This window comes from Piliocolobus tephrosceles, chromosome 12 (genome assembly GCF_002776525.5).
Source record: "Piliocolobus tephrosceles isolate RC106 chromosome 12, ASM277652v3, whole genome shotgun sequence".
NCBI lineage: Eukaryota > Metazoa > Chordata > Mammalia > Primates > Cercopithecidae > Piliocolobus > Piliocolobus tephrosceles.
The window spans coordinates 35,258,757-35,281,662 of record NC_045445.1 but is presented as its reverse complement, the minus strand read 5'-3'; the positions used below and the strand labels follow the sequence as shown (position 1 = coordinate 35,281,662).

At 42.1% G+C, this 22,906-nt stretch overlaps 1 protein-coding gene across 1 annotated transcript in view; it reads right to left on the bottom strand.

Moving 5' to 3' along the window:
* The window catches only part of KIAA1210 (KIAA1210 ortholog), a 76,792-nt gene that overhangs the window by 35,602 nt on the left and 18,284 nt on the right, over positions 1-22,906 (bottom strand). The window contains 2 exon segments of the mRNA XM_023198681.1: positions 5,886-6,054; positions 12,632-12,702. Of these exon segments, the coding sequence (XP_023054449.1) occupies positions 5,886-6,054; positions 12,632-12,702 (240 nt within the window).

Below are 22,906 nucleotides of genomic sequence, written 5' to 3'. Positions count from 1 at the left end.
TGACTAGAACTAATAAATGAATTCATCTAAGTTGAAGGATACAAGAATGATATACAAAAATTGTATTTCTATACACTTGCAATGAACAACTTGAAAATGAAATTAAGAAAACACTTCCATTTACAATAGCAACAAAAGAATAAAAACATGAAAGTGAATTTAACAAAAGATGTGCAAAACTCATAATCTGAAAACTGTAAGACACTGATGAGAAAAATGCCAAAGGCCTGAATAAATGAAAGGAAATCCCATGTTCATTCATTGGAAGACTTAAACTTGTTAAGATGGCAGTACTTCACAAAGTGATCTACAGATTCAGTGCAATTCCTATTGAAATTCCTGCTGGCTTTTTTTTTCCGGAAAATTGATCTTAAAATTCATAGTGAAATGCAAGGGACCACAAATAGTCAAAATAATCTTGAACAAGAGGAACAAAGTTGGATAACTTATACTTCAATTTCAAAGCTTACTGTAAAACTACAGCAATCAAGACAGTGTAGCACTAGCATAAAGATAGACATATAGATCAGTGGAATAGAGTTGAGAGTTCAGAAATGAACCTATACATTTATGGTTGATTTTCAGCAAGGGTACCAAGACTATTCAATGAAAAAATAATAGTCTCTTCAACATATGGTGCTGGAGCAACTGGGTATCCATATGCAAAAGAATTAAGTTGGACCTTTATCTCACACCGTATATAAAAATACTATAAAGACACATGCACATGTATGTTTATTGCAGCACTATTCACAATAGCACAGACTTGGAACCAACCCAAGTGCTTATCAATGATAGACTGGATAGAGAAAATGTGGCACATATACACCATGGAATACTATGCAGTCATAAAAAAGGATGAGCTCATGTCCTTTGCAGGGACATGGATGAAGCTGGAAACCATCATTTTCAGCAGACTAACACAGGAATAGAAAACCAAACACCACATGTTATCACTCATGAGTGGGAGCTGAACAATGAGAACACATGGACACAGGGAGGGGTACATCATACACTGGGACCTGTTGGGGGGTGGGGGGCTATGGGAGGGATAGCATTAGGAGAAATACCTAATGCAGATGATGGGTTGATGTATACAGCAAACTACCATGGCACATGTATACCTATGTAACAAACCTGCACGTTCTGCACATGTATCCCAGAACTTAAAGTGTAATTTTAAAAATTAACTCAAAATGGATTAAAGGCCTAAATATGAGAGCTAAAACTACAACATTCTTAGAAAAAACATAGGATTAAATCTTTGTGATCTTGGATTTGGCAATGGATTTTTAGATATGACACCAAAAGCTCAAGTAACAAAAGAAAAAAAAAATAGATAAATAGTGACATGGTTTGGCTCTGTGTCCCCACCCAAATTTCATGTCAAATTGTAATCCCCACATGTCGAGGGAGGGACTTGGTGGAAGGTGATTGGATCATGGGGGCAGTTTCCCCCATGCTGTTCTCGTGATAGTGAGTGAGTTATCATGAGAGCTGATGGCTTAAAAGTGTGTGGCAGTTCCCTGCTTGCACTCTGTCTCTACTGCCACCATGTAAGACGTGCCTTGCTTCCCCTTTACCCTCTGCCATGATTGAACTGTGAGTCAATTAAACCTCTTTTCTTTATAAATTACCCAGTCTCAAGTAGTTCTTTATAGCAGTGAGAATGGACTAATACAAATGGATTTCATCAAAATTAAAAATGTTCGTGCACCAAAGGTTACTAGCAAGAAAATGAAAAGATGACCCACATAATGGAAGAATATATTTGCAAATTACATATCTGATAAGAGTCTTGGATCTGAAACATATAAAGAACTCTTTCTTACTAATAGGAATTCTTTTTATTGAATTCTTAAGGAATTCAATAATAAAAATTTAAATAACCCAATTAGAAAATGAAAAAAATGATGTGAATAGACATTTCTCCGAACAAGAAAGATATACAAATATCTTTTCCAAAGATATACAAATGGCCAACAAGTACATGAAAAGATCCTCAACATCACCAGCTGGCAGGGAAAAACAAATCAACACCATAATGAGATGCCATTTCACACCCAGTAGAATGGCTAGAATCGAAAATTCAGTTCAGATAATAACAAGCATTGGCAAGGCTGTGGAGAAATTGGAACACCCATACAGTGCTGGTGGTGCCCCCATACATTGCTGGCGTTAAAATGGCCCAGTCACTTTGGAAAACAGTCTAGCAGTGCCTCAAAAGGTTAAACATATAACCACCATTTGACTCAACAATTCCACTCCTAGGCATATACCCCAGATAAATAAAAACACATATCTGCCCCAAAACTTGTACACAAATGTTCATAGCAGTATTATTCACAATAGCCAAAAGGCGGAACAACCCAAATATCCATTAACTGATGAATGGATAAAATGTGGTATAGTCACGCAACTGACTACTATTCAGTAGCAAAAAGGATGAAATTCTGATACATGCTACAACATGAATGAACCTTGAAAACATTATACTGAGTACAAGAAGTCAGTAAGAAAAGATCACATTCCATTCATGTGAAATGTCCAGAATAGGTAACTCCACAGAGAGAGAAAGCAGATTAATGATTTCTAGGGCCTGGCGGGCGTCGGGGGAAGGTTGAATAGGGAGGACTGGTCAATGGGTACAGGAGTTTATTTTTGAGGTGATGGAAAAGTTCTAAAATTTATTATGATGATGATAGTACAACTCTGTGGGTTTACCAAAAAATGTTGAATTTTACCATTTAAGTGGTTTAATTGTATAATATATGAATTATATCTCAATAAAACTGCTACCAAAAAAGAAATCAAGTTCTTGATGCATGATTTTAAATGAATGACCCTTGAAAACATACTAAGTGAAGAGAAGCCAGTCAAAAATAGCCACATATTGTATAATTCCATTCATGTGAAATGTTCACAATAGGCAAATCCATAGAGGCAGAAAGCAGATCAGTGGTTTGAAAGAGGAGAGGGGAATGGAAAATGACTGCTACTGGGTGCAGAGTTTCTTTTTAGGGTGATGAAATGTCCTAAAATTGGGTAATAGTGATAGCTGCACACGCTAAAATGTAGAACTTTGTAGTATGTGAATGACGTTTCAAGAAAGCTGCTATATAGAAACATAAAAATTTTAAATAATAAAGTTATTCCTGTTAGGTAGGAAAAAATGTGTATATGTACATAAAAGATGAGATTAGACATGAAAAAATAAAAGAAGAAAAAAAGCAAGTAAGCTGATACATGCTACAACATGAATGACTCTTGAAAATATGCTAAGTTAAAACATGCTAAGTGAAACAATCTTTGTATGATTCTACTTACATAAAATATCCAGAATAAACAAATTCATAGAGACAGAAATTAGATTAGTGGTTATTTTGGGGGAAAACTGTTCATTGGTACAGGGTTTCTTTTAGGGAGGGATAGCAATGTCAAAAAACAGATAAAATAAACTTTAAAATGTTTAAATGCCCTTTTTGTACTTATTGTCTTTATTACAAAACAATACATATATGTTGGCACTTAAAAAAAATCTTTAAATGGTAACTAGAGTAGCAGCTTGGGCATTGTGGAGCTAGCACCCGCCCTGTCTTTATGAGCCAGTGGGGCCTTCATATGGATATATTTGATAATGACACACTATAAGGACAATCTCATGTTATGGGGATCAAAACAGAACCCACTCTAAGATGGCTTGTGCGCCAACAAGAGAGGAGAGAGATGTCTGCTACTTTTTACTAAACTCCTATTTACCTTTTCCCTATAAAACTCTGCTATCCGGGTGGCCCTGGTGTTGGAAGCAATGTAGTCTGCTTTATAAAACAGCAGTCCAGCAGAAAATTACTGTGACTCTCTAGATAAACACTTAATGGGCATATATATGATTGACTCAGCATTGAGAGAGTAATGTTTCCAGACCTCTCTATATACACACATATGCTCAGTATGCACACATAACACGCTTTCATTCACTGCTGCTCTATGATCTACTGGCTCAGATCAGGTTCAGAACCAGTGTAGCATCTGTGACTACCTTGCCTCCTCTGCTTTGTGCAGAAAAACTGAGAGGAAATCTTGGGCTGTGAGTGGGCTTAGAAATGTCTCTCATTTCCATGCTGTGCATTAACCGGAGTGAAGCTGTTGAATTGGCTCTATCGTGCCAAGCCCTCCCTGATCAAAAGATTAAATTAGCACCAATTGTGGCCAAGTTTGTCAGAAATGAAAACTCTTGTCCACTTAACATATCTAGTGCTCATTGATCTGTTCCCTGGAGGCGAAAAGAAAAAATAAATAAAAAATCGCAAACAAAATCTCAGCCTTTAAGGGCAGTGAAGTATATTATTATAACATCACTCATTAAGAAATCAATTGAAGGAACAGGATTTGTCCATTCCATCAGATACAGCTTAATACAGTCTTGGAAATAGATGCTGGCCCTATGGTACAGGCCAAGGGAAGGCTGGTCATAAGTTTTGTTATGATTGATTGCTTCAGTGAATGAAGAAAACTGATATCCCTTCTCCAGAGTGACATTTTCCAGAGTTTCTACCCCTAGCACATTAAGCAAAAGACTGAGATCAGGGGTGATCTTCAGACCCCCTAAGTTAAATCCCCACCTTCTCTCTGTCTCTCTCTCTCTCTCGTTCACGTGTACACACACTTCTGGAAAGGAAGGAACAAGTAAGAGGGAGAAATGTAGAACTTTAGCAGAGATAGTAAACCTGAATGCCCCTCCCTGACCGACCTCCAGGTTTTAGCAGGGCTAGTCTTAGTCTTACTGAACACTGCAAGGCGATGGACTATAATAGTGTTACTTGTGAGGTACTACATAAGCCCCTCTTTCAAAACCGTCTCCCCTACTTCCAGTAAGACTATCTGAAATTTCTCACACTGGAGGCACTTATGAAGGTTGTTCTTAAGGAACCGTATATGATAACTATGAGGCCATTATGTTATAGAATATATTGGCGGAGGTATTGGGGGCAGTATAACATGTCAGCTAACTGCCTCATTCCCTGAAGGCTTTGCCTGGTTGGAATGGGCAGCAGGACCGGTGAGCTCTGTGGGGAGTCCAGGTAAGTCTGGTATTTAAGTCCAGGAGAACAGTCCTAAGTAGAACTTCATAAAGGGAGATTTGATTTATCGGGAGACAGCTGGGGATCCTAGGTGTCCAGATCGCACAACAGGATGTGGAAATTTGGGCGCTGCAAATGAATATCTGAATAGCGGTGGCAGTGGTAGCTGGAAACAGTCTTCCCCATGCCCTCTGTGACTATAGCATTTCCCCTAGTCTCCTGGGATGGAAGGAGAAAGGGATCTGGGTTGTTTGCTTGCGTGTGTGTTTTTACAGCAACACAGTGATTTCATGCTCATGACCCAACCCACTCACAGCTAGATAGCTTTACTATATGAGGCTTTCATCACTCGTTATGAGATCTTGGCCAGATCTGTAGTCTGAGAGCCAGGCAAGCAAACCAGACCAAGCCTCCTGAATGATGCAGGCCCTCCTTACCAAATCAAACAGGACTTCAGGTCCTCATTGGCTGCAGGCCCCACATCTCAAGTTATTTTTGTTGTGACAGGCAGGGCTTCCCTGAATATCTGTACCCTCTTACTCAGTGCTCTTGGGAAGTGGGGTATGCATTTGCAATGCTGCAACCCACTGAGCTGTGCAGCTCAGACAACAAACATGCATACGCACAGAGAGAAAAGCACCACTTCCTACCCCAGACATGACTGCATTGGCAATGGCTGCAAGCCTGGCCCCCACAGGTGGGGACTCTTGGTGTCCCTGGTGATTTGGCTGCCAAAAGGTGACCTAGATCCAACTATCTGCCTCTTCTCCTGTCCCCATCACTCTCCACCCCATCTGAGCTTACCTGGCCTTAGTTGGTTGATTTGCCCGAACAGGCTCCAGAGAAGAGATGTTAATGTTGCTGCTGGACGAGCTCAGTTCTAGCATTTCTTCTTCCTGGGTATCTTCAGCTTCTTTTTTCTTCTTCTTACCAAAAAAGCTCTTAAGGGCTTTAAATTTGCATTTCTTCTTTCCTGGAAGTGAAAAATGAAAATGAGACAGAGTGTGATGGTAGAAGGGAAGACAGGAGAGGAAATAGGGCCTTCATGACAGGAACGAGAACCGTGATCCCACCCAGGTGGCCTGCAGAGCTTGGACTCAACCCCAATGCTGACAGCACCCTTCAACATTCATTAATAACTCAGTAACAAAGTGTCTGAGTTACTGGTGAAAGGAGAAGCCCAGGCCACAGCTTGTGATCTCTGGGCAGCCTCTATTCAGGCCAAACTCACTAGGAATTCACTTGCCTCTCAATTTCAGCTATTAACATACACACCTCTTTCTTTGTCCTAAGAAGTTCATTCATGTGAAGCAATGATTGAGCCAATGAAAGCACTTGGTACTCCCCTGACTCTACCCCAATGGCTGGAGTCATTGCAATCCAATAGGAGAGCCAAGCTCCCACACGTGAAAAACACTTCAGAACCCTTAGAAATCCAAGTCTAAGTGGGAGTTGATACTTCCCAGCCTGCGTGCTCAAAGGATGCAGACCCAAAGAGTGAGTGCAGTTGGTTAGTGCAGTCCAGGAACACTTCCTTGAGGAAGGAATTTATGAGCAAGGGAGATGGCTGGGAATCAGAAAGAAGAAAGAGCTGCCCAGGCGAAGAAGCTGCCTGTGTAAAAGGCATGTCAAAATCAGATACCAAAGAGTTTTTCAAGGAGTGTGTGTGCGTGTGTGTGTGATGATCATTGTGTGTGTTCTTCAACTCTTGCCAATTGGTTTGGATTATCTACAGGGCTGCTGCCCTTTGCACATGCAGATAAATGAGAGTTTGCTCTATCTATAATAATTACCAGGGCAGCAGTGAGGAATGTGAGCTTTAAATGCTCTTAAGGTTCTGTCTGTTTGGGCTTTATTTATTTATTTATTTATTTATTTATTTATTTATTTATTTTTGAGACAGAGCCTTACTCTATCACCCAGGCTGGAGTGTGATGGCGTGATCACGGCCCACTGCAACTTCCACCTCCTGGACTCAAGTGATCCTTGCACCTCAGCGTCCCCAGTAGCTGGGGCTATAGGCACGCACCACCACACCTGGCTAATTTTTGTATTTTTTGTAGAGATGACACTTCACCATGTTGCTCAGGCTAGTCTCAAACTTGAACTCTTGGATTCAAGTGATCCACCCGCCTTGGCCTCCCAAAGTGCTACGATTACAGGCATGAGCCACCACGCTGGGCCTCTTTGGTTTCTTAATAAGCATTTGTTTTTATTGTGTTTATTAAGAAACTAAAGGGGAGAAGGGGGAGAGGGCTCTTGCTGCATTCTTCAGAGGGAAGGAATTAGCTCTTATTGATTTCACATGCAAAAAGTGCCAACTAAATTGTCTCATTCCAAGTCCCAACTGTCTGGTCTCCAGAAGGTCTCATTAGCACAGCAATTCTGTGCTGGCAATGAAGGGTCCAGACAAGGGAGTTGCCAATGCAGCAGCCATCATGAAAGGCTTAATGGTGTAATGGAAAGCACCATCCAAGTGTCAGAAAATTCTGGAATCCTAGGCTTGAATTCACTATCAATTAGCTTTGTGACCTTGAGTAGGTCACTCAACCTCTCTGGGACTCAGCAGGAAAATTAAAGGATTGCACCTGATCAGCATCTCCCAAAGTGTGTTCAGAGGGATGCTCATAAGGTTTGTTGCATGAGAAAGGGATCCGTAGTCCAGTCAATCTGGAAAATTCTGGATTAGACAAAGTTCAGTAGTCTCCTTTTCAACAAAACTTTTCTGAAACTTCAAAACGGTTATGTATATGGTGAAGTTCCAAGAAACCAGGCAACAACACTATCTCCCAACGTGTGTAAGCAGAATGTCTGGCAAAACACACTTTGAGAAATGCTGAACTAGAGTTCCTTTAGCTCTGAAACGCTATGACCTATTTGTGCACCGATTGCTCCTGAGCCTGCCAGGGTAAAGGTTCCTAAACTTCAAGGCCTGCCTTAAGTCCAGTTTCCCACCAATCAGTGAAACTCATGCTTCCCTCTGTCCTCTGAACACCTAAAACTTGGCTGTTAGCATCACAAGTTTTGCATCTGAATGTTCTTAGCCTACTCACTCATTCATTTGTTCATTCATTTATTCAACAAATATTTATTAAGGTCAAGTACTTATCATGTTCTGGGTATCCATGAGAAAGAAATGAGTTGTAGTTCCCTATGTCTTAGCTACTACTCCCACATCAAGGCTGTGGGCAAGCCCTCCTTAGCATCCAGCATAGTGCAAGGCATGCAGTAACAGCTGTGTCCACGTGGGGGCGCAGAATACCAACACAGTTTATCACTTCCCTTGACTTGAGACCACTGAACAGAGTCATCTTTCAGCATATTGTAATTTAAACACTGGCCCTTATAGGAGTTGATGCAAATTATAAATGACATAGGTAAAGAGCTTAGCATATGATCTGGCATGTAGTAAGTGCTCAATAAATGTGAGCTAGTGTTAGGGACTCAGTAATTACTTGTTTATCAGGGCTGGATTCAATTCTGTGTTCATTAGAAGCAAACCCGTATCTATAACTGAATAGTGAACTGTACAATATGCAAAATTGGAGGCAGAAGCCAGCATTCAATAGAGCAACGAAAGATTATAGGACTGTTTGCTTGATAATTGCTGCTTAAGTAATTTCTGTTTTGGATGACTTCAGCAATTTCTTATCTACTAGAATGTGCCTATATAGGGGCATGGTTGGGAAAACTTCGCAATTCTACCTAAAGAGAGAAAGAATAAAAAATGAAAATGAAATAGGAAATGTATATTTTCTCCAAGGTCCCTTTTAAAAATGTTTTCAGAAAAAATTAATTTCTACAATAATAAAATATTTAAGACTGGGCACGGTGGCTCATGCCTATAATCCCACACTTTGGGAAGCCAAGGCAGGAGGATTGCTTGAGCTCAGGAGCTCAAGACCAGTCTGATCAACATAGCCAGACCTCATCTCTATTGAAAATTAAAAAGATTATCTGGGGGTGATGGTTAGTGCCTGTACGCCCAGCTACTCAGGAGGCTGAAACAGGGGGATTGCTCGAGCCTAGGAGGTTGAAGCTGCAGTGAGCTATGACAATGCCACTGTACTCTCTCCTGGGCAACAAAGTGAGATCCTTCCACCTCTGCCTCCCAAGGTGCCTGGATTACAGGTATGAGCTACTGTGCCCAGACGATTTATTGATTCTTGACAGGTGGATCTCATTCTGGCCTTCTGAAAGGGGAACAACTTTATGCTCAAAAGATTTAGAAACACAGCAACTGTTGCCCCTCTTGCTTCAAAATCCCCTAGTGGAAGAGAGGAAAGCAAAGCTAGGGAATTTGAGTTGCAAACCTGCTTCTAATAATCCAGCAAAGACAGGGAGAAGAGAGTCCGCAGCTAGTAGCTCCATTTGTGACACAATCTATAAACACTGAATAACTGGATAAAAACATGTCTAATAAACTATTTAGGCTGTAATAATGAATTCAACAAACATAATCATTGTATGGACGGACAAAATTATACATTAACACATTTTTATGTTCCTAAATTAACAAAATGACTAGTGACTTTGGAACTGTAACAAGTGCTAAAAGTTAAGTATGCATATAGTCCAATTTCCCCCCAATTTTCCATTCTTTTCTGGGCAGAAACAACAACTTATTTTCCCGCAAAGATTCAACAACAGCTAAAGCAATGGGTGTCTCTTTTAACTATGGACCCCAGAAGGAAAAGAATGTTTCCATTCCATCCTGTAGTGTGGCTCTGAGTGTAGTGGTGGTATAGCTTTGTTAGCAGGGAGCTGGGGAGACACGGAGAGATGGTAACTGCCAAACATGGTAAGTTGGCTGCTGTTGCTCTAGGTCAGTGACTTGACAGCTGGATATGGCCTTTGTGACAACCCACTGCCAGACATACAATGTCAGCAGCAAGGGTCTATGTCTTCAGCCTACTTTCCATTAGGAAACCGCCCTACCCCTAACTGTATCCAACACCCCCCACCCCCGCTATCCCACGTATGGAGACAAGCCCTGGTCTCAGTCCTGGGAGTGAGATACAAAGCTGGATACTGTCTACGTGCTATGCTGCTTTTGAAACTCTAATGGAATCCGAGATTGTTGTCATATATTCAAGTCTATAAATTTGGCCTTTGAAGCTTTATTTTTTAAAGTGTGGTGGGGGCACCTTTAAATCACCAGCAGCTGAGCCCTCCACAGGCTGTTTTTCAAAATCTACGAAAAGCACAAAGGGTAGAGAAATCTAGGCAGCAGGTGTGGGTAAAAACTCACATTTGTACCCAGCAACGTTTATATAGGTCACCTGTACACTGGGTAGCTTATGTCATCACAGGGTACACCAGTTGCAGTCAATAAGCTGACAGCTTAGAGGTGACAGCTGTCTGGACTTCTATAACAAAGCCATTGATTTCCCTGTCCAAGCCCAAAGACTGTGCATTCCCAAACAGCAAGTAGCTTTCAATATACTCATCCAGTCAGGGTCTGCAGTGTGTCACATGCCAGAAAACAGCTCATTGAAGACTGTTTTTTCTCCAGAGAAGAAAACACAGCTAAATCGAATGAGAAATGGTTGCCTCTAAGTTGTATATTTGCTTATCCACCATGCATACAGGGAACCCATCTGAACTGAACTGAATGAGCTTTTAAAATGCATCGCATAATGATGACCTTGTTCTCTTGCATTGCTGCTTGGAAATAATTTTTTTTTTTTTTTTTTTTTTTTTTTTTTTTTTTTTTTGAGATGGAGTCTCGCACTGTCATCCAGGCTGGAGTGCAGTGGCGCAATCTCGGCTCACTGCAACCTCTGCCTCCCAGGTTCACGCCATTCTCCTCTCTCAGCCTCCCAAGAAGCTGGGACTACAGGTGCCTGCCACCATGCCCGGCTAATTTTTTGTATTTTTAGTAGAGACTGGGTTTCACCGTGTTAGACAGGATGGTCTCGATCTCCTGACCTCGTGATCTGCCCCCCTCGTCCTCCCCAAGTGCTGGGATTACAGGCGTGAGCCACCAGGCCCAGCAATTTTTTTTTTTTTTTTTTTTTTGAGATGGAGTCTTGCTCTGTCGCCCAGGCTGGAGTACAGTGGCATGATCTTGGCTTGCTGCCACCTCCACCTCCCAGGTTCAAGTGATTCTTTTGCCTCAGCCTCCCAAGTAGCTGGAACCAGCCTCCCAAGTAGCTGGAACTACAGAGTCCTGCAACCACACCCAGCTAATTTTAAAAAATATTTTTAGTAGAGACAGGGTTTCTCCATGTTGGCCAGGCTGGTCTTGAACTCCTGACCTCAAGTGATCCACCCACCTCGGCCTCCCAAAGTGCTGATACTACAGGCGTGAGCCACCGTGCCTAGCTGGAAAGAAAACATTTCTAACTAAGCTTTCCTCCCTTTAATCTCCCAACAGCCACCTTATTCTCTGGCTAGCCCTGACTAGTTCTAAAACTTCTAAAATCGTACTCAAATATTTGGTCTTACAAAAAAAAAATTGGGAACAGAGAAAAGGCATTTCCTTACTACCACTCTTCATCAAGATGTACTGTGCTGCCATCTTCTTTTGTAGGCATCTGTTTAGTTCATATACAAAAAGATAGGTCAGTTGGTTTGGTAGTTGGGTCTGCTTTGGTGAGAAGGCCTTTCTCTCATTTATTCATTCATTCATTTATTTAATATTTTGGAGCACCTAATCTCTCTCTCTCTCTCTCTCTGTCTCTCTCTGACACAATACTAAACAGTGATAACAGAGAGATGAAGAAGACCCAAGCACTGCCATTAAGAATCCGTGATCAGGCTCTCAGCATCCCCTGCCCCACATCATGTGTGAAGCCAAGTCCCCAGGAAGCCACAAGGAGATTCCCCTCTGTTCTTCCAGACAAAGTTTTCTGTACCATACACCACTAAAGAAAACTCGGCAAAAGAATGGAAGAACAACCCAATAAATTGTTAAATTCAATTCTGTCTTTACACTCAATGTCTCACATTACATCTTATGATTTCTTTTTTATTGTGTGTGTGTGTGTGTGTGTGTGTAAAGCTTATCATTGTTTAGTGACATTTGCCTCCCTTTCTAATTGTTCCATGCATGATCACCTATCACTCACAGATTGCGCCACAATTTAGGCAAGGGATACACAAGTAAGTTTTGCCAAAGAGAATTTTTGTCAATTGAATCCTATTTAACAGAAGCCTGTGGAGGCATCTTTTGTTTCTACCTCCTTTTACTCCTCAACAAATTAATCTCTTGCTTAGATCTGAATCACTATCTACAGTAAAACCTCAGTTGAATTTGTCAGATCATGGTCTGTTCTGATTGCTTTTTTTCCTGACGAAGCAGAAAAAGCTTTAGTAAGTAAAATCTAGTAACCATTTTCAAAGAAGATTGCAGGACCTCAGGCAAATCTTTGACCATCAGAGTTGGAGGTGACAAAGAAGAAATTAGAAAACTGAAAAGTAAACGTCATGACTCAGTCTAATGATCTGAGCTTATTTTCTTGTGCCTTGCTTCTTTGTCCTAGGAGCTAAATAAACACAGGAAACAAATCTAATTCTGGTTATCAAAGTTTTATTGGGTTACTTACCCTCATCACTGGCCTCCAGAACTTCCAGACTGTCACAAATTTCACTTAGTGATTCAGCCATTGTAGGATGACTAAAATAAAATAAAAAGCAAAAGATCATCATTTGATATTCAGGGCGTAATGCAATCCTTTCACCCTACCCCTTATCCTTCAGTTATATTCTTAAAATAGCCTAGAAAACATATACAAATGGAATTGCCATTACAGAGAATTATCCTTCCTTTAAAAAAGACAATGATTCCGAATGATTCCATTTACATAAAATGTCCAGAATAAGCAAATACATAGACACAGAGAATGTCTTGCTTAGGGCTAAGGGTTTTTTTTTTTTTTTTTTTTTTTGGGGGGGGGGGGCCGGGGAGGTTGGAAAAGAGTACAAGATTTCTTTTTTTTTCTTTCCTTTTTTTTTTTTTTTTTTTTTTTGGACAGTATCTTGCTCTGTTACTCAGGCTGTAGTGCAGTGGTGCGATCACAGCTTACTGTAGCCTTGACCTCCCAGGCTCAGGCAAAACTGCCACCTCAGTCCCCCATGCCACCACACCCAACTAATTTTTGAATTTTTAGTATGGACAGGGTCTTGCTATGTTGAACTAGAACTCCTGAGCTCAAGCAATCCTGCCTTGGCATCCCAAAGTCCTGGGATTACAGGCATGAGCCACTGTGCCCGGATAGGGTTTCTTTTGGAGATGATGAAAATGCTCTAAAATTGATTGTGGTGATGGTTGCAAAAATCTGTGACTGTATTAAGAAGCATTGAATTGTATACTTTAAATAGGTGACTTGTATGGTATGTGAATTATAGCTCAATAAAGCTGTTACCAAAAAAAGACAAATGCAAAAACCTGATCTATTGTTTTGTGAGTTGGGGCCCATTAACTTTGGATGCCTATTACTATTCATGGTGTGCCCAGGGAGACAAAATTGTTTTGATAAATAGCAGAGTCACTAAGAAAAGACTGAAACATCCAGCTACATGAAAATTTCAGGCCGGGTACAGTGGCTTTTTCCTGTAATCCCAGCACTTTGGGAGGCAAAGGCAGGAGGATCATTTGAGCCCAGGAGTTTGAGTTGAGGCTGGGCAACATAGCAAGACCTCATCTGCACAAAATTTTTTTTTAAATAGCTGGGCATTGTGGCATTTACCTGTAGTCCCAGCTACTACGGAAGCTGAGGTGGGAGGATGACTTAAACCCAGGTGATTGAGGCTGTAGTCAGCCATGATCATGCCACTGCACTCCAGCCTGAGTGACAGAGCAAGACCCTGCCTCAAAAAAAAAAAAAAAAAGTAAAACTTATGGAAAAAAATAAGTCAATAAAAGAATGGCAAACTGGAAAACAATACTAGCAACAAATATGACAGATACAGGGGCCAAATTTCTTAATTTATAAAGAACTCATATAAATCAATAAAAGACAAACAACTTGGTCTAAAAGGGACAAAGAATACAAAGCAGTTAGCAGAAAAAGAAATACAAATAATCACATATGAAGAGGCTCCGTCCTACTAATAATGAAAGAGATAGAAATCAACACATCAAATGAGTATTGTCATCTATCAGATTGTCAAAATCCTTAATTTGGATGATATTGTATTGCTGACGAAGGTGGGAAAAAATAGGGACTCTCATACACTCTGGAGTAAATAGTTCTAACTCTCTAAAGAGCAATTTGGCAATATCTATCAAAATTTAAAATGTACATACCTTTTGATCCAGGAACATCACTTCTCGAACATTACCTTATAGATAAATAGTCACACTTGCACACAACAATATACATACAAAAATGTGTGTCACAGCATTGTTTCAAATAGTTAAAAACGGGAAACAACCAAAGAGATCATGAAAAGGATAATTCTCCCATGACTCTATGTCGTGCTTCTAAGGAAGCATGCCAGTTGATAATCAAACTTTTAGAAATCAATGTTGACATTATTTTTAGAGACAGGGCCTTGCTCTGTTGCCCAGGCTGGAGTGCAGTGGTGCAATCATAGCTCACTGCATCCTCAACCTCCTCGGCTGAAGAGGTCCTCCCACCTCAGCCTTCATAGCAGCTGGGACTACAGGCATGCTCCTCCATGCCCAGCTTATTTTATTTTATTTTATTTTATGGAGAAACGGGGTTTCACTATGTGCCCAGGCTAGTCTTGAACTCAAGTGATTCCCCTGCCTTGGCCTCCCAGAGTGCTGGGATTACAAGCATGAGCCACTGTGCCTGTCATAAAAGTGGGCAAAGGATATGAACAGACACTTGTCAAAAGAAGACTTTTATGAAGCCAACAGACATATGAAAAAATGCTCAGCATCACTAGCCATCAGAGAAATGCAAATCAAAACCACAATGAGATACCAGATACCATCTCACACCAGTTAGAATGGCAATCATTAAAAAGTCAGGAAACAACAGATGCTGGAGAAGATGTGGAGAAGTAGAAACACTTTTACACTGTTGGTGGGACTGTAAACTAGGTCAACCGTTGTGGAAGACAGTGTGGCGATTCCTCAACGATCTAGAACTAGAAATACCATTTGACCCAGCCATCCCATTACTGGGTATATACCCAAAGGATTATAAATCATGCTGCTATAAAGACACATGCACACATATGTTTATTGCAGCACTATTCACAATAGCAAAGACTTGCAACCAACTCAAATGTCCATCAATGACAGACTGGATTAAGAAAATGTGGCACATGTACACCATGGAATACTATGCAGTCATAAAAAAGGATGAGTTCGTGTCCTTTGTAGGGACATGGATGTAGCTGGAAACCATCATTCTCAGCAAACTATCACAAGAACAGAAAACCAAACACCTCATGTTCTCACTCATAGGTGGGAATTGAACAATGAGATCACTTGGACACAGGAAGGGGAACATCACACACCGGGGCCTGTTGTGGGGTGGGGACAAGAGCGAGGGATAGCATTAGGAGATATACCTAATGTAAATGACGAGTTAATGGGTGCAGCACACCAACATGGCACATGTATACATATGTAACAAACCACGTTGTGCACATGTACCCTAGAACATAAAGTATAAAAAAAAAAATTGTAAAACTAAAAAAAAAAAAAGAAAGAAAGAAAGAAAGTTTGTACGTGTGTGTGAGGGGTGGGGGATCTGACGAGCACCATAACACAGAGAAAGGGTGCTATATTCATCCGCGCCAGAAGGCCGTAGAAAGGCAAGCAGAGACTTTGCCCCTATGATAACTCTCCTTGAGGTATTGCTGTAACTGAATGAACTATTGTAAAGTGGGGTTAAGTAGATTCTAGAATCCCCTTGCCACTCCAGATCTGCTCTGTTCCCAGACAGCTACGCTGCCATTGCTGTTTCATGGGTGGGCTTCAGGCCCACCCTGTCCTGCTTTCTAGCTGTAAATCCCGGATGCATCTCCAGAGTTGGGGGGTGGGAGGGCGGGAGTGGTGGCCACAGGCTGTAAGGCTAAGGAGAACTTGAGAGTTCACATAGCCAGAGTGACTGAAGCCTTAGAAAACAGAAGGTTCCAAGTCACCATGAGAACTGACAGGGCTGTGGTGTCAAGATTGCTTCAGACCCACTTACCGAGATGCCCTGTGGTTCCCCAAATTCCCCCTCACTGCCACAAGTAATAAATCCAATTTGTTCAATGACAGGTACATTCCTGGGTGAAAGGTATTGATACTTTAAGTCACTCAACTTTTATGAGTTAATATTACAATTCCGCCTAAAGATGACTGAGTCCCAGGCCCTCACAGTGATCAATAATTACCCCCCTCAACACACATGGGGACACATGCACACACACACCCCCTCTACTCCATAACCACAGCGCCTTTCTTATCATATGCAGACCTTCAAGAGAGCCCACATCAATGGATTTACACACCAACGCATTGTCCTAGAAAGAATGACTTTACCCTTGGCATTACTGTCTCTGCTAGTTTTCCAAGATCTGGAGATCTGGCAGGAGCAAAGAGGAAGGAAAATTCAACATCTGACTGGACACAGTGGCTCACACCTGCAATCCCAACACTTTGGAAGGCCAAGGTGGGTGGATTGCTTGAGCCCAGGGCTTTGAGACCAGCCCGGGAAACATGGCAAAACCCCATCTCTAGAAAAAATACAAAACAAATTAGCCGAACGTGGGGGTGCATGCCTGTAGTCCCAGCTACTCAGGAAGCTGAGGTGGGAGGATCACTTGAGCCTGGGAGGTCGAGGCTACAGTGAGCCATGATCACGCCACTGCACTCCAGCCAGGGTGACAGGGGAGAACCTGTCTCGAAAAAAATAATAATAATAATTCAAAAGCTCTTAAGAAATTCAGAGGGAGAACAGGAGTAATTTGTGTCACTGGTAAGTTCCTGGCCATCTTAATAAACACAGCAGTACCCCCACCCCTGCCGCTATAGAAGCCTTTTTAGACATTGGGGAAATAAACTATCTTAGAGAAGCCTGTGGGAAAAAAAGCCCGTTAACCAAAATGTGAGGCCATGGTAGGCTAACATTGTCATTGACCTACCACTGTCAAGTGTAGAAGATAGAAAGGGGAAAAAAACACTAAAGAGAAAAATATGAAAGTTGAGGGAGAACAAAGAAAGAGGGCATCTTGGCTGCATCTGAACTTTTAGAGCACTAATAGAATCATTGCATTTAACCCTTGAGCTTAGACTGTCCTGTCTGAAATTCTTTGTAGCATACTTGCCTTATTTCCCCCAACCAAATCTTAAAAGCCCTGAGGCTTTTAGCAGGCACTCTGTTGACAACGCCACCATCCAACTGGACATATGAAACTGTCTCCCCTCTTAAACAACCCAGCAACTAGAGCAAAACACAAATCTCCCCTTGAGTTCAAATTCTCTTGCTGTTACCATCCCATTCCTCTGCATCTCTTTAAAGTAAAACTCTTTAAAGAGTTATCTATACTTACTGCCTTTATGTGCTCACTTTCTATTCTCATGAGCTCTCCAATCAGGCTTCCAAACTGAACTGCTTCCAAGCCAGTCCACCAACACTGCGCTTGCTGAATCCACCAGTTCCTTTAACTTTCAGCAGCATCTGATGTGATTGGCCACGCCCTTCTTTTTGAATAATTTTATCACTTGTCTTCTGGAACACCACACTCCCTTAATTTTCCTCCTACCTTATTGGCTGTTCCTTCTGGGTCGCCCTTGCTGGATCTCTCTCCTCTCCCTGATTTTGAAATGTAGCACTGCAGGGCTCTGTCCTTGGCTCTCTTCTTTGTCTACAGTCACTTCCTAGACCCTCATCATTAAATAGAAATGTTAACGTGAGCAGAATTGCAAGCCACGTATTTTCAATTTTCTAGTAGCTACATTTTCAACAAGAAAAAAGAAACAGGTGAGACTGCTTTTAATAATATATTTTATTTAACCCAATATAACCACCATATTATGATTATTTCAACATATAGTCACTATAAAAATAATATTAATGGTATATTTTACATTATTTTTGTTCACAGTAAGCTGCCACATCAGCTGCATCAGCCTTCTGCTCCAAACCCCCCAGTGGCTTGCCATTAAGTGCAGAGTAAAATCCCAGCCCCTTACCATGGGCCTTATGTGTTGCAAGCCCACCCCCATGTTCCACTGATCACCAAACCCGCTACCCCCCTACTTCATCCCTTCACCTAGCCTCACTGGCCCTCCTGGTAATGCCCCCTTTCAATCTCAGCATCTTTGCATTTGCTGCTTTCTCTGCTTGGAGGACTCTTTCCCCAGATAGTTGCATGACTGGCTTTCTTGCAGCATTCAAGCATCCAATGTTACTTCCCCCAGAGAGCACGTCCATGATCATCCTAGTTAAAATGTTCCCACTCTCTCTCCATCCCATTGTTCTTTTTTTAATTTATTTTTTATTTACTTTTTGAGACAGAGTTTCCCTCTTTGTGCCCAGGCTGGAGTGCAATGGCGCGATCTTGGCTCACTGAAACCTCCGCCTCCCGGGTTCAAGTGACTCTCCTGCAGCCTCCTGAGTAACTGGGATTACAGGCATCAGCCACCATGCTCGGCTAATTGTGTATTTTTAGTAGAGATGGGGCTTCTTCATGTTGGTCAAGCTGGTCTCAAACTCCCGACCTCAGGTGATCCGCCCACCTTGGCCTCCCAAAGTGCTAGGATTACCAGCGTGAGCCACTGCGCCAGGCCAATTATTCTTTATTAACATCTTCATAGCCCTCACTGCTGCCTAAAATTATATTCTATGTTAATTACTAGTTTCTTGTCTGTCTTCTCAACTTGAATGTAAATTCCATAAGGTCAGGGTCCTTGTCTATTTTGGTCATCATTGAATCTCCCAGGACCCAGAATGGTACCTAGAATGAAAGAGGCAAAGGATTCACTGTTGAATCAGATGTGGTGTGTCAGGGGAATAGCAGGCACTCAATAAACGTTTGTTGAATTAATGCATAAATTCAATAAAAGAGAAAAATTCTTCAATTTTTTATTGAAAAATTCAATAAAATCCACCTTTGTGGATTTTACTCTGAGCTTGATGGCAAGTCACTCGGGGCTTTGGAGCAGGAGGCTGATGCAGCTGATATGGCAGCTTACTGTGAACAAAAAGAATGTAAAATATACCATTGATATTATTTTTATAGTGATTATATGTTGAAGTAATCATAATACGGTGGCTATATTGGGTTAAGTAAAATATATTATTAAAATAAAAGTGGTTCCTATAAAAGAACCACCTTTGTGGTCAGAAATTTCTTCAGACACAGAGGCATGCTATAGGGGGCAGAGGAAGACTTGTCTTAGAAGAAGAACCCCCTTGTTTCCCAGTTTAGCAAGACCTGTCTTCCCTCCCAGCCCTGGATTATTCACCTGTACAGAACCAAGCACTCTTGGACCCCTCTTTCCCTTGATACACAGAGCCCATTCCTAGATATCCTAGCCAGGTGAACCCTGAATGTGGAGCCCCATCCACAGCTGAAGCTGGGCTAGGTCTGGACCCTCACGGAGAAAGAGGTTTCAGTAAAAGAAACGCTGCCTCTTCCTGCTTTCCAGTCACCACCTTTTCTGTCCTTTTGCCTCCACAAGCTGATCTTATTAAACAAAGCTTTCCTTCCCAAGTATCTCCTTTTAGAGGCATTACTGTGTATTTCTTTCATGTGCCTCATTATGGCTAATATCAATTTAAAATAAATTTGTTCCTTAATCATACCATGATTCATTGGTAGTGACCTTGGGGCTGCCTTCTCTGAGCTATACTTTTATTTATGATATTTAGAAAAAGCTACAGTCACCTCACAATCTCAAAAAAGGCACAGTGTTCTCTCTGAAATATAACCATGAGCCTCCCCTGCTTAAACTTGTCCACCAGCTTCCTGCTGCCTGCAAGATAAAAGCCAAGTTCTTAACACTCAAGGCCCTCTGCAATCTGGTGTTCTCTGCCTGCTGGAGGGGGTCCAATCTCCCAGCAGCCCACCCCGACTCACACCCCCATGCTCTGACCTCCCAGAATCACCATGTTCTTTTGTTTTCTCTGTGTTCCGCACAGGTTGTGCACTTGGCTTGGAACATCATCCCTGTAATTCCTACATCCTTGAAATTATACATATGCTTCAAGACCCAACTCAAACGTACTGGCCACCCATGCCCCATGCTCTCAGTCCTTTGCACATACCTCTTGTCATAGCTGATATCACCTTGAGAACAGGGACCTTGTTTTGATTATCTGAGTATTACCAGCACCTAGCGCAATACCAGGTACGCAGGAGGTGCTCACTGTATATGTTTATGGATGGATAAATGCAGAGGGTGGAGAGGGTCTTGCAGTGGCAAACAGAAGTCAGTGGGAAAAGTGGTCTTTTTTAAACATATGGGGACACACTGAGACACACTCTCAGTAAAAGACCCTTCTGCATGAAGTCCCTTGAAAAAGCTGGCAAACTGAATAAGGGAAGAGGAACTATATGTTTTTATCCAGTAAATTATGACAGGCTTTCAGAACCACTTCCAAGGACCAAACATAGTCATGTAATAATGGTTATCAGGAAACCTGGCAGAGCAGAGGTATGGAGTCTCATTATCAAGTCATTATTAAAGTGCTTTGTTTGCTTCTCTAGGCCGACCCCAGATGCTTAGGCCCCAGAGCTGCCTTTTCCTTCTCAAACTGACTCATTGGAGGGCTCTGGGGGCTCTGGGGGAAAAAGAGGGGGAAAAAAAGGGGAAAAGGCCCTTCTTCCAAGGTTGTTGAATTTTTTAAACCACAGCCTGATTCAGCTTCAGGGATTCAGAAGACTTTTCCTGACAGCTCTGTTGCCCTCCCAGAATGGATAATGCTAATGGGAAGCAGCTGGCCTCATCTTGTTGGTTTTCTTTAAACAATGTAATAGGATGAAATGTATTTCATGGAGTCTGTGGTAAACAGAATTCTAAGATGACCTACAAGATTCCCACCCCCTGGTATGCATGTCCTGTAAATCCCCTCTCCTTCAGCGTGGGTGGACCTAACCTAGTCAGGTGGGCCTCTAAAATGGAGGGTTTACAAATACCACATGCTCTCACTTATACGTGGGAGCTAAACATTGCGTGTGCATGGACATAAAGATGGGAACGACAGATACTGGGCACTGGGGACTACTAGAGGGGAGAGGGTGGGAGGGAGCAGAGTTGAAAAACTATCTATAGGGTACTATGCTCATTTCCTGGGTGATAGGATCAACCATACCCCAAACCTCAGTAACATGCAATTTCCCCATGTAACAAACCTGCCCAAGTACCTCCGAACCTAAAATAAAAGTTGAAAAAATAAACAAAACACAAACTTGAACATAAGCAAAAAAAAGGAGGGTTTAGAGATCAGATAATAGAAGCCAGAGACAGTCAAAGCTGCAGCAGATGCTGTCCTGTTGGCCTTGAAGTAACCAACTGCCATGTTGTCAAAGGCCACATGGCAGGGCATGACATGTGGCCTCTAGTAGCTGAGAGAACCCCTTAGCTAACAGTCATCAAGAAACCAGAGACCTCAGGCAGGGCACAGTGGCTCACGCCTATAATCCCAGCACTTTGGGAGGCCGAGGCAAAGGATCACTTGAGCTCAGGAGTTTGACACCAGCCTGGGCAACACAGGAAGACCCGTCTCTACTAAAGATACAAAACGTAGCCAGGCATGGTGGCGCACGCCTGTAGTCCCAGTTAAGGCTGAGGTGGGAGGATTGATTGAGCCCACGAGGTCGAGGCTGCAGTGAGCTGTGATTGCTCCACTCCAGCCTGGGTGACAGAGTGAGACCCTGTCTCAGAGGGGGAACAAAAGGAAACCAGGAACCTCAGCCCTATAGCCTCAAAAAACTGAATTCTGCCAACAACCATTCAGTTTAAAAGATAACCCTGTACCTCAGAGGAGACCTCAGCCCTAACAGTGATTGAGCCTTGTGAGACCCTGAGCAGAGGACTCAGCTAAGCCCAGTCTGGAGTCTTGACTCATAGAAACGGAGAGATAGTAAATTTGTGTTGTCGTAAGACAGTATTTTTTTGTCATTTGTAACACAACAATAGAAGACTAATAGAGTCCTAGAGGCTCTAGCTCTAATTGCAGTTGAAACCAAAACCAGGGTAGGTTTGGAGCCATGTAAACTGCAACACAGACCTGGTATAGAAGCACCCAAGGGGATTATATGCTCCCTTCCCCCAGTACACCCCACTGCAAACACTTCTTTACAAAGAACTTAAGTTGCTACTCTCTCAAGCGAATTGTCAGCTGGACTGATTAGACCCTGCCAAAATGTTAGAACATGCAAAATCCCTTTAAAGACTTAGCTTGTTTGAGATGGCTTTCCCTACCCCCAGGACAATGTCTTTAACCCCTTTCAAAATATTTTATTTGAGACAGGGTTTCACTCTGTTGCCCAGGCTACAGTGGAATGGCATAATCGTAGTTCACTGTAACCTTGAACTGAGCTCAAGCAAGCCTCCTGCCTGAGCCTCTTGAATAGCTAGGACTTAAAGGCATGTGCCACTATACCCAGCTAATTTTTAAAAAAACTTTTCTTGTCGTGGTGGGGGGTCTTGCTATGTTGGCCAGGCTGGTCTCAAACTACTGGGCTCAAGCAGTCCTCTTGCCTCTACCTCCCAAAGTGCTGGGATTACAGGCATGAGCCACTGCACCCACCCTTTCAAACTATTGCTATACTTTGTGCCCTCAATCAAGAATGTGTGCATCCACCAAGCAGTGGCTAAAGAGCCTCGGAGTTGAACATTCTGAGGCGTGGTAAGAGGAGAGAATGGTGGTGATTGGATTCTTCTAGAGGGAGTGTCTGATGCC